Source organism: Coregonus lavaretus (assembly GCF_964263955.1).
Source record: "Coregonus lavaretus genome assembly, chromosome: 8".
Lineage (NCBI taxonomy): Eukaryota > Metazoa > Chordata > Actinopteri > Salmoniformes > Salmonidae > Coregonus > Coregonus lavaretus.
In genome coordinates this window covers 35,874,437-35,888,183 of record NC_139995.1, presented here as the reverse complement: position 1 = coordinate 35,888,183, position 13,747 = coordinate 35,874,437, and the positions used below count along the sequence as shown (strand labels likewise).

Here is a 13,747-nt window from a genome sequence, read left to right as displayed (position 1 = left end):
CGACTCCGTGAAACATAAGATATTACAGTTTTTAATGTCCCGTTGGTAGGATAACCGTAATCTTAAATCGTCCATTTTATTCTCCAAAGCTTGAACGTTGGCTAATAGGATTGATGGGAGAGGCAGTTTACTCGTTCGCCGTCGGATCCTTACAAGGCACCCCGACCTACGTCCACGATATCTCCGTCTCTTCCTCACGCGAATGACGGGGATCTGGGCCTTGTCGGGAGTCTGTAGAATATCCTTCGCGAACGCCTCGTTGAAGAAAAAGTGTTCGTCCAACGCGAGGTGAGTAATCGCTGTCCTGATATCCAGAAGCTCTCTTTGGTTATAAGAGACGATGGCAGAAACATTATGTACAAAATAAATTACAAATAACGCGGAAAAACACACATAATAGTACAATTGGTTAGAGGGCTGTAAAACGGCAGCCATCTTCTTCCGGCTGCCGTTTTAGTGGGGGTGAGGGATCACTGGTAACTAAAGCTCCCCTGGCCCAAACCATGCATAGCTCAGTGACTATGCTTCTTTGAGCAATTACATAATGCTGGAGAACATCCTACTGTACCGTGGTGTGCGGGGGGAGAGGGAAAGAAGGGCAGTGGTGGGTTGGTTTATCATTCATTCAGGAGCAGGGATTTTTCAGGCTGAAACTGAAGTGATAGATCTTGTTTGAGGAAACTCATTAACACTACAATCCCCATCTGTTAATACTAAATCACAGGAACATCATTACCAGAAGGCTATCATTAGACTTCTACTTTGCTTAAAAAGACAATACCAACTTTCAAATTGGTACAAACTGTTTTACAAACGTAAAACAGTGAATGTAAATGTAACATGACAAAGAGATGGGGCCTTTTCATAGTAAACGACAGTAAAACAAACAAGGGTGCTGGCAGAGATAATTTAATAGATCATTCAATACCAACAGCAGCTGCAATTCCATGCAGACTGCAATTGCATAATCGTGTATGAAGGCCTTACCAAACAAGCAAACTTAAAGGGTTACCCAATTGAAACAAGAATAAACAAACCCTGTTAAAAAAGGCTCCTCTCATGTCCTTGCGTAGCTGCAAAGTGGGTTAGCTGACAGAGACCCGCCACAATGACATACAAAGAGGGTGCACTTGGAAGAGGGATACATGGAAAGATACTTTTTTTAAAGGAACGTAGGGAGGGATTGATAGAGAGCAGAGAGTGTGTGTGTTGTGTAAGCACCAGAAGGTTTTGCTCAACAGCAGGGCAGAGTGAAACCCAATGACCCGGCCTGAGGGTCAGGTCCTAGGGTTAGGAACCCATGGGTACTCCCTCCCAACCTTGTAAATCCCATGTGCACTTCGAACAGGGCTCCGGCTTTCTAAAACAAGGCACCCGGACTTGTTTGCCTTATCCTATAAAAAATAACTTAAATTCAATACGTAAAAAAAAAAAAAAAAAAAAAAAAAAAAAATCAGCAGAAGGCCTTCATATAAGCTTACGGATACATAGAAAATATCTAGCCTATGGCTCTGATATGATCATACAAGTAGTAGATTGACAAAAATCAAATTAAAGGAGATTGGATTTGAACATTTTCATTCATTTATTTAAATTAGAACCATAAATCGCCTCATTTTCTAATGGAATACAAACTTATAATGGGATCACTGACCAAGCTCCTTCACTGCTCTCTTTCTAAAAGGGTTGAATTGCAAACCTACAGGAGATGCGGGGGCATAAACTTGGGACCACGGGAGAAATTGGGCGTGGGGGCAAGTGGTTTAGGGTTGTGGGGGTGCTCTCCTAACAATAGGGGAACACAGTTAATACCCCGGCCACTCGAACGGACACAATCTGGAGGAGTGAGGCTGTGCAGGCCTCTTTGTGTGGAAAGAGCTCTTGATTTAGTTACACAGCTGAAACAAGAGCCTTTCACTTGCAAACAATGGACTGCTTTTCTGAGGGCTAGCGCTGGACAAGTGAGGAGCAAATTGTGTGTGTGTCAGAGTATGTGAACCCACGTTCAACCCCGCCCCTCCTCAAATAAAAACGGTGTTAAAAGAAAAGAGAAATCATCTACTGCTGAAGTACTTTACGAGATCCTTCTTTAAAACAGAGAGACGCCTAAGAGCATAAGTCGCCATGGGAATCTTACCACGTTAGGGGGGGCCTCTCTCTCCCGGGCTCTCCCCTGCTATACTCCTGGACCAATACAATTGTTTATTTTGGCCTATTGAGGTAGCTCCATTCACTGGCTTTCACATTTAACCAGCTCAATTGGAGTGAGACAGCACATATTCGGAGGAAAGGAATGTAGCGTTCCGTTGACAGAACAGCATGGCAGCAATAATTAAAATAATAATTTAAAAGAGTTCAACTGAATGTGAGGGAACACAACATCAATCATATCAATAGGGTGATTGCATCAAAATCTATTCTGAGCAGATGAGAATGGACAAGATTCTCCACCGTGATGATGAGCGTAGCAGCACATTGCCTTGATGTTGCAGAGCAAAGCTGTTTCAATAAAGCACAGAGTCCACAGAATAGAGCACGGAGGGAGCCCTGAAGGGAAGGCAGTTCATTCTCCCTGCTCTGCTACCTACTGAACCTCAGTCCTGACAGAACAGGACCCTAGAGCCAGCTTCCATGTGCTACTGCTGTGGCCTTCTCTCCACAGCCTGGCCTTGCCACCCCGGTACAATAGCTCTGAGGTGGACGAGCAAGCTCTTCTCTCCGGGGTACATTCTCTCCTTGAAAGGGTGGCCGGTGACAGTCCCCTTCTCTGTAACAATTACCATGGCTGCCAGGGCTTTTCTCCGTCCTGTCACTAGCCATTATCCCTGACCAGAAAAGCCTCTCAAGGACAATCCACCAGGACGGTGGGTTCGAGCGGGGGGCGAGGGGGTATTGACCAAAATCTGATGTACGCCCCTCCCCTCACAGCATAGGCTTCTTAACTGGGGGGACGACGACACAAAACCCTAAACACAAAGGGAGGATTCAAATGTGTCAGAGGGGTGAGGTAAGGTTTAAGTCAGGTTCATTGATTACCTTCCGTCAAGGTCAAAACAGATGATACACAAATTGACTGCCAAACGGTGAATGTTTCCAATATCAAGCTACACATGACTGCATACTACTAACTACAGCCATAGCTTCACTTCAACACAGTAAAAAAAAAAGGTGAAGTTTAAAACCAGCCTCGTACCCGTATATGGGTTGAAAATTGCAGATTTGGGCACTAATAAGCGCTTAAATTGGAACGTAGTGGCAGTGGTGTAAAGTACTTAAGTAAAAATATTTACTTAAGTAGTTTTTTTGGGTATCTGTACTTTACTATTTATATTTTTGACAACTTTCCTTCATAACATTCCTAAAGAAAATGTGCTTTTTACTCCATACATTTTCCCTGCCACCCAAAAGTACTCATTACATTATGAATGCTCAGCAAGGCATCCCTACTGCCTCTCATCTGGCAGACTCACTAAACACACATGCTTCATTTGTAAATGATGTCTGAGTTTTGGAGTGTGCCGCTGGCTATCCGTAAATAAATAAAAAACAAGAAAATGGTGCTGTCTGGTTTGCTTAATATAAGGAATTTAAACGTTTTTGGTTTCAAATATACTTAAGTATACATAATTTCAGACTTTTACTCGAGTAGTATTTTACTGGGTGACTTTCACTTAAGTCATTTTCTATTAAGGTATCTATACTTTTACTGAAGTATAACAATTGGGTACTTTTTACACCAGTGGCTGTACAGTAACATGCTATACATGGCGTCAGAGCTCTGGCTCTGCACTTCACAGCGCTGTATGGGTTTTGACTGACAGCCGTTCTGAACTTAAGCACCGTGTGCGACAAGAAGTTGCCCCCATCCCTCGGAGTGAGGGAAATGCTGTAAATTAAGATGACTGTATTTTGAAAGATGAGACGTTGAGTTTATAATAAATACCGCTTTAATGTCATACAAGCAAGCCAAACACCCGGAGTCCAAATCATAAAACTCATGTCATATACAGTGTCAACCTTTATGATCACCACGTTTGATGTACAGTTACAAGATATGTCGTCATACCCTAGGTTGTTCTGAACAGAATGAGCCGGTTTGTTTATTGTGACAAATATTTGCCATGGCAGATGCACCTGAATGCACTCATGACTCCATTCTATGCGCACCAAAATTCCGATCTGTTTCTCTGAATTGCCTTGTGAAGGCGTAACACTGTAAGATCGTATTTTATAACTTAGCTAGTCATCTTGGCAATAGAACAAGCTTTCAAACCATGCCCACCTGACCAAGACCATGATTTATAATGGACCGATTTTGGATTGCTTAAACAGTAACTGTGATGGCTGGGATGCAGGGTTGTGTTCCAAACAATACAAGTGTGCTTGCTCTAGTTCCTCAACGGCACAGCTAGGAGAGCTCAAAACAGTAGCCTATAGTTGAAGACTCTTCCTTGAGTCATAAAAGAACATTGAAATTGCTTAGGAACTCTCCACACTTTGGAGAGGTGTGCCCACTTGGAAACACCAGTTAGTCCTCTCACTCAAACCCTTGTCATTTTTCTGTCTTATGTTGCACCTACCCTACATTTTCCAGGAATAGTCTTATCATGCTACTGAATGTATCCAGAGTGTTTTCAGATTTTGTTATCAACAAATGCGGCGAAACATACAGTAAATTGTTGTATTTTTTTTTGACTTTGTTTTGTTTTACCCCATATGTAACTCTGTGTTGTTGTTTTTATCGCACTGCTTTGCTTTATCTTGGCCAGGTCGCAGTTGTAAATGAGAACTTGTTCTCAACTGGTTTACCTGGTTAAATAAAGGTGAAATAAAATAAATAAATAAAAATGTAAAATGCACATAAAACCAACAGCGTAATGTTTGGATTCAGTCTTGTCAGGTGAACTGTTGTGTACTCACCTTTGGTCTAATCATTTTCCCATCATCTCCAAACTGTTCCCTTTTAAATTGCTACCATGGTTATGCACATGGTTTTCATATTTCTTCTAGCCCTATCCATTGAAGCCAATTCCCACGAGTGTAAAGGGTTAACAGATCAATTGACAGATGCCACTATCTTCCATGAGGGGATAAACACCCCACTACATAAGATCACACTATTAAAGCTATCAGAATACCGTGTGTCGCTTAAAAATAAACTTCAATAATATAGCAGGTGTGTATCAAAAAAAGAAAACACCTCAACTGAGATTGGACATTTTCTACTTTTAACTACTTAGGGAAATATTTAACCTTCAACTAGTAAACCTGTTATAACCTTTCTGTGGAAATAAATAATCCCAAAACAGAGCCAAAACTAGGTCATAGATAATGTAATAGAGAAGGGACCATACATGCTAGGAACACAGACTTGACAGGCCGTAAATCCAAAGCTACCCGGAACCCAATCCCAGAAGATTTTGGTACAGTAGTTTGAAAAGTAGAGGCAGCACATTTCCTCCTTCTCCTTTAGAGAAAGAGAACACATGCCAATGATGGAGTAAAAGGAGAGAGAGACACACACACACACACACACACACACACACACACACACACACAGAGAGACACTTCTGCTGACATTACACAACAGGCATTGTTGCCCATCTCCCCAGGAGCTTGGTGCCGGGCACTTCCGCCTGCACACAAAGGCCTCCAGTGAAAAGGCCCTGCCGCAATAATTGAATCTGCTCCTCACTCACTGCACACTCGTAACGCCATTTACCCCCCAAACAGGGGCTATTATATCGGCCCCCTGTGGACCGCCATTTCCGTTGTGCAAAAAAAAGTCAAAAAGAGAGCAGGAGGGGAGAGGGAAAGGTGAGGGGTGCAGTAGAGGGTTGAGCAGCACTAAACTCAATATACACACTCTCCTAGTAATACTGGGCGAGAGAGTGTGTGTGTGTGAACTACTACACTCGATGAGCAGCTGATTAAACTATGTACAAATAAGAGGAACAATGAATACATTAAAAACTGCTTGCAGGTCTAAACCCCAAAAATGTATGGAGATACAGTTTGGGTTTAATCATATTCTCAAACACCAAGGTATGAATAGATAGAGTTCTCATAAATAACAGCAGTGTAGGACAAGTGGGGAAAACTACTGACTGGATTAACTGTAATAGAAGACTTGTGGAAAAGTTCAGACTTGTTATAAATTAGGTTCAGACACCCACAGGTTTCTGGGGTTTTCCTAGAATAGGAAAGCTATACAGCTTTATTGTTTGATTCAGTGCTTGTTTATAGGGTGACCTATTTCTAAATACCCAAATGCGGGAAAACAGAATGATTTTCCAGGACATTCGCAGGACATTATGAGCACCTAAAATGAGAAATGGAGAACCTCACAAGTTTGACGAAATTACCTTGTATCTTTCAATCTAATATGGCTATTTAGTTACTTTTGTAGCTCTTGGTTAGATGCATGCTTTCTGTAAATTGTTAACTGTCTTCTCTCCCAAGTTTAGCTGAAACTGAGCCCGACAGGTTTTGACTAAATGTGATTGGTAGACATGACATTGGCCTACGTCTCATCTTTTTTAAAGTTGCGTTGCACAGAATATCAGATCTCACAACGATTGGAGAAGTGTTTAACATCACCAGTAACTCATCCATATGATGTACAGTACCAGTCAAAAGTTTGGACACACCTACTCATTCCAGGGTTTTTCTTTATTCTTACTATTTTCTACAAATCAAAATATATTTTATATTTGAGATTCTTCAAAGTAGCCACCCTGTGCCTTGATGACAGCTTTGCACAGTCTTGGCATTCTCTCAACCAACTTCATGAGGTAGTCACCTGGAATGTATTTAAATTAACAAGTGTGCCTTCTTAAAAAGTTAATTTGTGGAATTTCTTTCCTTCTTGACGCATTTTAGCCAAATCAGTTGTGTTGTGACAAGATAGCCCTATCTTCTGTATATCCCCCCCCCCCCCCCCCCCCATTTGGTAAAAGACCAAGTCCATATTATGGCAAAAACATCTAAAATAAGCGAAGAGAAATGACAGTCCATCATTACTTTACGTCATGAAGGTCAGTCAATTCTGAAAATGTCAAGAACTTTGAAAGTTTCTTCAAGTGCAGTCGCAAAAATCATCAAGCGCTATGATGAAACTGGCTCTCATGAGGACCGCCACAGGAAAGGAAGACCCAGAGTTACCTCTGCTGCAGAGGATAAGTTCATTAGTTACCAGCCTCAGAAATTGCAGCCCAAATAAATGCTTTGCAGAGTTCAAGTAACAGACACATCAACACATCAACTATTCAGAAGAGACTGTGTGAATCAGGCCTTCGTGGTCGAATTGCTGCAATGAAACCACTACTAAAAGGACACCAATAAGAAGAAGAGACTTTCTTGGGCCAAGAAACACAAGCAATGGACATTAAACTGGTGGAAATCTGTCCTTTGGTCTGATGAGTCCAAATTTGAGATTTTTAGTTCCATCCGCTGTGTGTTTGTGAGACGCAGAGTAGGTGAACGGATGATTGCCGCATGTGTGGTTCCCACCATGAAGCATGGAGGAGGTGGTGTGATGGTGCTTTGCTGGTGACACCGTCTGTGATTTATTTAGAATTCAAGGCACACTTAACCAGCATGGCTACCACAGCATTCTGCAGCGATACGCCATCCCATCTGGTTTGGGCTTGGTCAGGTTATCATTTGTTTTTCAACAGGAAAATGACCCAACACACCTCCAGGCTGTGTAAGGGCTATTTGACCAAGAAGGAGAGTGATGGCGTGCTGCATCAGATGACCTGGCCTACACAATCCCCCGACCTCAACCCAATTGAGATGGTTTGGGATGAGTTGGACCGCAGAGCGAAGGAAAAGCAGCCAACAAGTGCTCAGCATATGTGTGAACTCCTTCAAGACTGTTGGAAAAGCATTCCTCATGAAGCTGGTTGAGAGAATGCCAAGTGTGTGCAAAGCTGTCATCAAGGCAAAGGGTGGCTACTTTGAAGAATCTCAAATATAAAATATATTTTGATTTGTTTAACACTTTTTTGGTTACTACATAATTCGATGTGTTATTTCATAGTTTTGATGTCTTCACTATTATTCTACAATGTAGAAAATAGTAAAAATAAAGAAAAACCCTGGAATGAGTAGGTGTCCAAACTTTTGACTGGTAGTGTATCTTGTCAAAAGCGCAACCTGCCTTCATGACTGCAAAAGAGACCGGTTGGAGTGACTCAATGTCAATTATCATTAAATGAATGGAAAGTCTGAAATAGGGGACAAATCTAATTTTTGAAAATGAATTACATTAAAGAAAAAAATGACTAAATACGGGACATGTATGTGTGGTTGCTGGATGCGGGACAAAGGGCCAAAATGTGCGACTGTCCCGCACAATTCATGACAGTTGCCCCCCTACTTGTTTGACATACATGTGTAGTTAGGTTTACTATGCAAGTTCCATGTATTCATGAGTCAGCTCACCGTTTTGGCAACAGAGGAGACATTCATGCCAAAGCGCTCTGCCCGCTTCTTTAGGACCTCAACGCTGACCTAACGACACAGAGGGAGGAGAGGGGTTAGTCACAAGCTCCACCAAGACTAAACAGGTGTGCATACAGTGCATTCGGAAAGTATTCAGACCCCTTTACTTTCTCCACATTTTGTTACGTTACAGCCTTATTCTAAAATGCATTAAAAATATATATATCCTCATCAATCTACATACAAACACCCCATAATGACAAAGCAAAAACAGGTTTTTGGAAATTTTAGCAAATGTATTTAAACCAATTACTGAAATATCACCTTTACATAAGTATTCAGACCCTTTACTCAGTACTTTGTTGAAGCACCTTTGGCAGCGATTACAGCCTTGAGTATTCTTGGGTATGACGCTACAAGCTTGGCACACCTGTATTTGGGGAGTTTCTCATATTATTCTCTGCAGATCCTCTCAAGCTCTGTCAGGTTGGATGGAGAGCGTCGCTGCACAGCTAGTTTCAGGTCTCTCCAGAGATGTTCGATCGGGTTCAAGTCCAGGCTCTGGGTGGGCCACTCAAGGACATTCAGAGACTTGTCCCGAAGCCACTCCTGCGTCGTCTTGACTGGTTGTGGGTTTGTTTCCCACGGGGGGCCAGTATGAAAATGTATGCACTCACTAACTGTGAGTCGCTCTGGATAAGCGTGTCTGCTAAATGACTAAAATGTAAATGTATGTGTGCTTAGGGTCATTGTCCTGTTGGAAGGTGAACCTTTGCCCCAGTCTGAGGTCCTGAGCCCTCTGGAGCAGGATTTCATCAAGGATCTCTGTACTTTGCGCCGTTCATCTTTCCCTCGATCCTGACTAGTCTCCCAGTCCCTGCCACTGAAAAACATCCCCACAGCATGATGCTGCCACCAGCATGCTTCACCGTAGGGATGGTGCCAGGTTTCCTTCAGACGTGAGGAATTTTTTTGTATCCTTCCCCAGATCTGTGCCTCGACACAATCCTGTATCGGGGCTCTACGGACAATTCCTTCCACCTCATGGCTTGGTTTTTGCTCTGACATGCACTGTCAACTGTGGGACCTTATATAGACAGGTGTGTGCCTTTCCAAATAATGTAAATCAATTGAATTTACCACAGGTGGACTCCAAGTTATAGAAACATCAAGGATGATCAATGGAAACAAGATGCACCTGAGCTCAATTTCGAGTCTCATAGCAAAGGGTCTGAATACTTATGTAAATAAGGTATATGTTTTTATTTGTAATACATTTGCATACATTTCTAAAAAACAGTTTTCGCTATGTCATTATGGGGAATTGTGTGTAGACTGAGGAAAACATTCAATTTAATCAATTTTTGAATAAGGCTGTAATGTAACAAAATGTGGAAAAAGTCAAGGGGTCTGAATACATTCTGAATGCACTGTATACACATTTCTATTCAGAAACCAGTTCTGATCATTTTCATACAAACAGTCTTGTTCTCCTCTAATAAAGACATTTTAAAAAACAAAACAAAGAGCTGATGAACTCCTGTTCATAGAGATCCTATTAAATTACTAGAGGCGCTGTTTCATAAACCCTAAAAGTTCCAGAATGGGGTGAAAATGGCAGACACATTGGTTAGGGAGAAATCCAAACCAGTCTAATTAGAATCAATTTTCTTACGTAGGAAAATAAAAGGCCTGTGATATATCAGAAATTCTGTAATATAATTGTCAACATAAAATAGTCATATACTGTAATAAATACAGTTTATACAGGTTTTATGCCTTGCATGTGCAAGTCAAGCGCCACCACTGTCAGTAGCGCTGTAAAAAAAACTAAACTAAACAAAAAATGGTCTGCAAACAAGCGCACACACACACAGGCCATGATGTGTTTACAATACTGTGTTGGTTATAATCCATTATTTGTTTGACAGAATAGGAAATGTCTGAGCATTTGAAATCAAATAATTGTATTTGTCAAATGCGCCGAATACAACAGGTGTAGACCTTACCGTGAAATGCTTACTTACAAGCCCTTAACCAACAATGCAGATCAAGAAATAGAGTTCCGAAAATATTTAGTAAATAAAGTAAAGCAAATATATATATATATATAACAATAACGAGGCTATATACAGGGGGTACCGGTACTGAGTCAATGTGCGGGGCTACAGGTTAGTCGAGGTAATTTGTACATGTAGGTAGGGGTAAAGTGACTATGCATAGATAATAAACAGCGAGTAGCAGCAGTGTAAAAACAAAGGGGGGGGGGGGGGGGGGGGTTCAATGTAAATAGTACGGGTGGCCATTTGACTAATTGTTCAGCAGTCTTTTGGCTTGGGGGTAGAAGCTGTTAAGGAGCCTTTTGGACCTAGACTAGGCGCTCCGGTACCGGCATGCGGTAGCAGAGAGAACAGTCTATGACTTGGGGGACTGGAGTCTGACAATTATTTGGGCCTTCCTCTGACATCGCCTAGTATATAGGTCCTGGATGGCAGGAATCTTTGCCCCAGTGATGTACTGGGCCGTACGCACTACCCTCTGTATTGCCTTACGATCGAATCCCGAGCAGTTGCCATACCAGGCGGTGATACAACCGGTCAGGATGCTCTCTATGGTGCAGCTGCATAACTTTGAGGATCTGGGGACCCATGCCAAATCTTTTCAGTCTGATATACAGTGGGGAGAACAAGTATTTGATACACTGCCGATTTTGCAGGTTTTCCTACTTACAAAGCATGTAGAGGTCATACATTTGTATCATGGGTACACTTCAACTGTGAGAGACGGAATCTAAAACAAGAATCCAGAAAATCACATTGTATGATTTTTAAGTAATTAATTTGCATTTTATTGCATGACATAAGTATTTGATCACCTACCAACCAGAAAGAATTCCGGCTCTCAAAGACCTGTTAGTTTTTCTTTAAGAAGCCCTCCTGTTCTCCACTCATTACCTGTATTAACTGCACCTGTTTGAACTCGTTACCTGTATAAAAGACACCTGTCCACACACTCAATCAAACAGACTCCAACCTCTCCACAATGGCCAAGACCAGAGAGCTGTGTAAGGACATCAGGGATAAAATTGTAGACCTGCACAAGGCTGGGATGGGCTACAGGACAATAGGCAAGCAGCTTGGTGAGAAGGCAACAACTGTTGGCGCAATTATTAGAAAATGGAAGATGTTCAAGTTGACGGTCAATCACCCTCGGTCTGAGGCTCCATGCAAGATCTCACCTCGTGGGGCATCAATGATCATGAGGAAGGTGAGGGATCAGCCCAGAACTACACGGCAGGACCTGGTCAATGACCTGAAGAGAGCTGGGACCACAGTCTCAAAGAAAACCATTAGTAACACACTACGCAGTCATGGATTAAAATCCTGCAGCGCACGCAAGGTCCCCCTGCTCAAGCCAGCACATGTCCAGGCCCATCTGAAGTTTGCCAATGACCATCTGGATGATCCAGAGGAGGAATGGGAGAAGGTCATGTGGTCTGATGAGACAAGAATAGAGCTTTTTGGTCTAAACTCCACTCGCCGTGTTTGGAGGAAGAAGAAGGATGAGTACAACCCCAAGAACACCATCCCAACCGTGAAGCATGGAGGTGGAAACATCATTCTTTGGGGATGCTTTTCTGCAAAGGGGACAGGACGACTGCACCGTATTGAGGGGAGGATGGATGGGGCCATGTATCGTGAGATCTTGGCCAACAACCTCCTTCCCTCAGTAAGAGCATTGAAGATGGGTCGTGGCTGGGTCTTCCAGCATGACAACGACCCGAAACACACAGCCAGGGCAACTAAGGAGTGGCTCCGTAAGAAGCATCTCAAGGTCCTGGAGTGGCCTAGCCAGTCTCCAGACCTGAACCCAATAGAAAATCTTTGGAAGGAGCTGAAAGTCCGTATTGCCCAGCGACAGCCACGAAACCTGAAGGATCTGGAGAAGGTCTGTATGGAGGAGTGTGCCAAAATCCCTGCTGCAATGTGTGCAAACCTGGTCAAGACCTACAGGAAACGTATGATCTCTGTAATTGCAAACAAAGGTTTCTGTACCAAATATTAAGTTCTGCTTTTCTGATGTATCAAATACTTATGTCATGCAATAAAATGCAAATTAATTATTTAAAAATCATACAATGTGATTTTCTGGATTTGACTAGGATTTCTACATGCTTTGTAAGTAGGAAAACCTGCAAAATCGGCAGTGTATCAAATACTTGTTCTCCCCACTGTAGATGTATTCAGCAACTTTTGGGGTAGCTAGCTGGCTTTAACTTGGTACCTAGCACCAATGCAACCAGACTGAAAACAAGGACCAGAAACTACAATCATTTTCAATATTCTAAGCATTGATTTAGGAATCCATGTGACTAAGTATTAGCTAGACAGCCACTTGTTTTCCTATTGAAATCGAACTTTAGTTCATGAAAACAACTAGTTAGCTAGCTAGATAACGAATTAAACAAGCGAGCCAGCTCCCTAGCCCTGTTGCCCCAAGCTAACGTTATAAGTAAGCATGGCTAGTGGGTCCGACCATCAACCAATACGAAAACGTGCTTATAAATTAGGGATATTTTAGATGACTGCTAGATAGTTACCTAGCTAACTATAGCTACTGAAACAGATGATATAGTTTTGCTATGTTTTTGGGGGAGAACATTGTTTGCATCCAACAGCTAGCTTTTTTCTAACCAGCACTGTCCCAGAGCTTGGAGAAGTGTGTCTGCCTCGTGTGGCAGGTGCGCGACACAACTTTACCAGCATCATCGCATCCGTATTGGTGAATCACTGTGATGTATGAAAAACGAGTGAGTGTAATCAATGTATGCACGTTAAATTATTATGGGACGTGCAGTCATATTCAGGTCCTGATTGGTCAACAAGCTTATTTGACACACGTCAAATAACACTATTTGATGCATCTTTTTTGACACGAAAATACCCAAACGCTGTTCCATAGCTAACAAACATACAGAGCAGATAAATTGTTAAGTCATTATTTACACTATCTTATCAAAGCACTGGCAAACCATAGTTTACCAACTCCCTGACCAGAATGGCTGACCTTCAGACAATCAGAAGGTTCATGTCCATTCTAGTATTCTAATTCTATGCTCCTGTTATTCCATGACAATGTTGTTATAGCAACCATCTGTAAATGTGCGGATTATGTGAGGTGCCATTTTATGTGCCGTCACTGTCGCAATAGGAAAATAAAAAATTAATATAACACCCCTTGATACTCACAGTTGGTTTGCTATTCGCAACTGGTGCACCTAATAGACAAATAAATAAAA

General features: G+C 42.1%; 1 protein-coding gene across 2 annotated transcripts in view; it reads right to left on the bottom strand.

The window, feature by feature from the left end:
* sarnp (SAP domain containing ribonucleoprotein) overlaps positions 1-13,747 on the bottom strand; it is a 51,124-nt gene that overhangs the window by 29,097 nt on the left and 8,280 nt on the right. For both annotated transcript variants that reach the window (XM_084166988.1, XM_084166989.1), the window contains exons 8-9: positions 13,698-13,726; positions 8,449-8,517 (exon numbers count right to left, since the gene is read on the bottom strand). In XM_084166988.1, coding sequence (XP_084023114.1) covers positions 8,449-8,517; positions 13,698-13,726 — 98 coding nt within the window. The remainder of the gene's footprint in view (positions 1-8,448; positions 8,518-13,697; positions 13,727-13,747) is intronic.